We start from the raw sequence: 2,344 nt of genomic DNA on the forward strand, positions 1-2,344 counted from the left end.
ATGTCACTATGCCATTCTTATACTTTGAATAATTTGGAAGATAGCTGGAAATGAGAAAAAAAGCAATAGTAATGGTCTACATAAAATCAAGTAACTAGGTATGTAGTGTAGAGAAAACTTCAAAATTTATTATTTCAATGATGATAAGGTACTTTTGCAGACATAAAAATAAAACCAATTACCTACTTCTCAAGACTATAGCTCCTGTTGTAATTTTTTGTTTTTCATTTCTGGGGAAAATAAATTAATGTTTACATACCAGAGCCACAGACAACAAACACAAAGAGTGCCAGCAACCAAGGTCCAACAGGATATTTTTCTTCTTGGGGCTTCTGTAAACGATACAAAAGATATAATGAATATCAGTAAAAGACAATTTTATTACAGTTGACTCTCGATAATTTGAAATTGGAGGGACCTGACTATTATTTTGAATTATTGAGAGTTTCAATTTACTGAGATGTTCGAATTAGCAAGAGAGAAACAAGCTGGGCCCATCCCTCCGGGAATTTTTTAGCCCATAGTTTGTTCAATCGTGGTTAAAGAAAATCAGTACTTATGTACCTACCTAATTTGTTCGAATTATTGAAGGTTTGAATTACCGAGAGTCAACTGTACCTAAGTATTTTTTATTTTTTTTTTATCCTTTAAATCACTACATCCTACAAAGTTCATAAAAAAAAAACTTTCAACAATTACCTACTTTATTTACAATAGTGATCTCTCATTCAGGAGTGCTTTTTTTTTCTCAATAATATTACATCAGAGACTCCATACTTCATTTTATTTTTTAAAGTTTGATAGAGGTAACTCTAACAATGATGGGCTTCTTGTCCCAAAAATCAAAGAGGGAATGGCAGAAGAGAAACTCAACTGTTCTGAAAACAAACCTCATCTGTTCAAGCCAATGTTAACCCTGGGTTGGAATTTAAAGCATGACCAAAAATTTACAAGGCAGACACAATCCTCTCCAAGCTAACTAGGTTGGTTGGAATTATTTTGATTGGCTTTCACCAGCTTTTGATGTAGGTTAAGACAATATGTTTGACGTAAGCTTGTACCCATTACTTTTTATGCTAGTTTTGATCTCAGGCCCAGCTTTCTAGTGATGGACATAGATACATCGTCTTACATGATTAAACAAGGTATCTATAGATTGAGCACAAGAGGATATCTATTGATCCAAGATAGTATGGAACAAAACTTGGTACTAAGTGTAGGTAGCCAAAAAGTAAAGGTAAACAAATGTAAAACTCAAAACTAACAGACTAAAAAAAAAAAACAAAAAAATGGAAAAGAATATGAATGAAAAAAAATAATAATAAAAAAATTTGTAAATAAGGAATGGAAAATGTAATAATAACCTATCATAACACAAAATAAGGTTGCTGACCTCAAAGCGAGCCGGACTCTCCGAAGAGACTGCGTTCCGACTGATAACTCAAACAAAATAACAACAGACGACTATAAAATAAAAATAATAATAATTATAAAATTTAAAATAAAAAAAAATAACGTAAACCAAGAAAAGTATACTTAGCTGATCATAGGTCATACGATTATGCGAGTGAGAGAGTGAGCAACGGAAATACATATCCAATATAGCTATCCTCCTCCAGGTGGGAATGTATTATCCCATTTGGCTAATAATAAAAATAAAAACAAAGTAGCGCTATCCTAAATCCATACTACCCGCTTCATAATTGTGGTTTAAACTCCCACTATCATTTTCTCATTTTTGATTAACTCCTCTGGAGCTTAGACCTACCCTCTTTGAGACCAACCGACTTTTTACCGGCTTTATGCCCGCTTTAGGCAAAATACCGCCAAAGGGCCATGATCCCATGGATCTTTTTTCTTCGTATTTCGAGGTTACCAATTAATTTTTTCGAAGCAGAAATGCTTTTTAGGATGTATTGGCTAGGTGAAACGGGGTGGTTATTGGCGATCTGCTTAGGATACTTTTTTTGCTTCTTTTTTTTTAGCACTCGTGATACATTTTTGAGCGAGATAGATAATATATTATTAATTATTATTTACTTTTTGTATTGTTTTTTTAAGCTGGCGGCCCTTAAGCGTTGGTCGTGGACGCACTACATCGCGAATCACACCTATGGGTACCGAGCTCGGATGTGTGCTCTTAGTATTTTGTGTGTTGTTGTCTCCCAGTAAAAGCGCTACAACGGTTTTTGCTTTTAGAGTTTGAGAACCAACCTTCATTTTTTGACGCGCCACACTTGTTTACACAGTCCTTTGTTGAAACAGTGTTTGTTAGCCAGTTGAGCTTCAAACCTCTATCTGGTAAGCCACATAGTTTGAGCGCTCAGTTGGCTCCGTACAATCT

At 34.4% G+C, this 2,344-nt stretch overlaps 1 protein-coding gene across 1 annotated transcript in view; it reads right to left on the reverse strand.

Annotated features, from left to right (window-relative positions):
* Nucleotide 1: 1 nt before the first annotated feature.
* Nucleotides 2-2,344, reverse strand: part of LOC103524071 (stress-associated endoplasmic reticulum protein 2-like) — a 10,280-nt gene continuing 7,937 nt past the window's right edge. Inside the window, exons 2-3 of the mRNA XM_008489076.2 lie at nucleotides 260-332; nucleotides 2-44 (exon numbers count right to left, since the gene is read on the reverse strand). Coding sequence (XP_008487298.1) covers nucleotides 7-44; nucleotides 260-332 — 111 coding nt within the window. The 3' untranslated portion in view covers nucleotides 2-6. The remainder of the gene's footprint in view (nucleotides 45-259; nucleotides 333-2,344) is intronic.

Source organism: Diaphorina citri, unplaced genomic scaffold (genome assembly GCF_000475195.1).
Source record: "Diaphorina citri unplaced genomic scaffold, Diaci psyllid genome assembly version 1.1 scaffold90929, whole genome shotgun sequence".
NCBI classification, from domain to species: Eukaryota; Metazoa; Arthropoda; class Insecta; order Hemiptera; family Psyllidae; genus Diaphorina; species Diaphorina citri.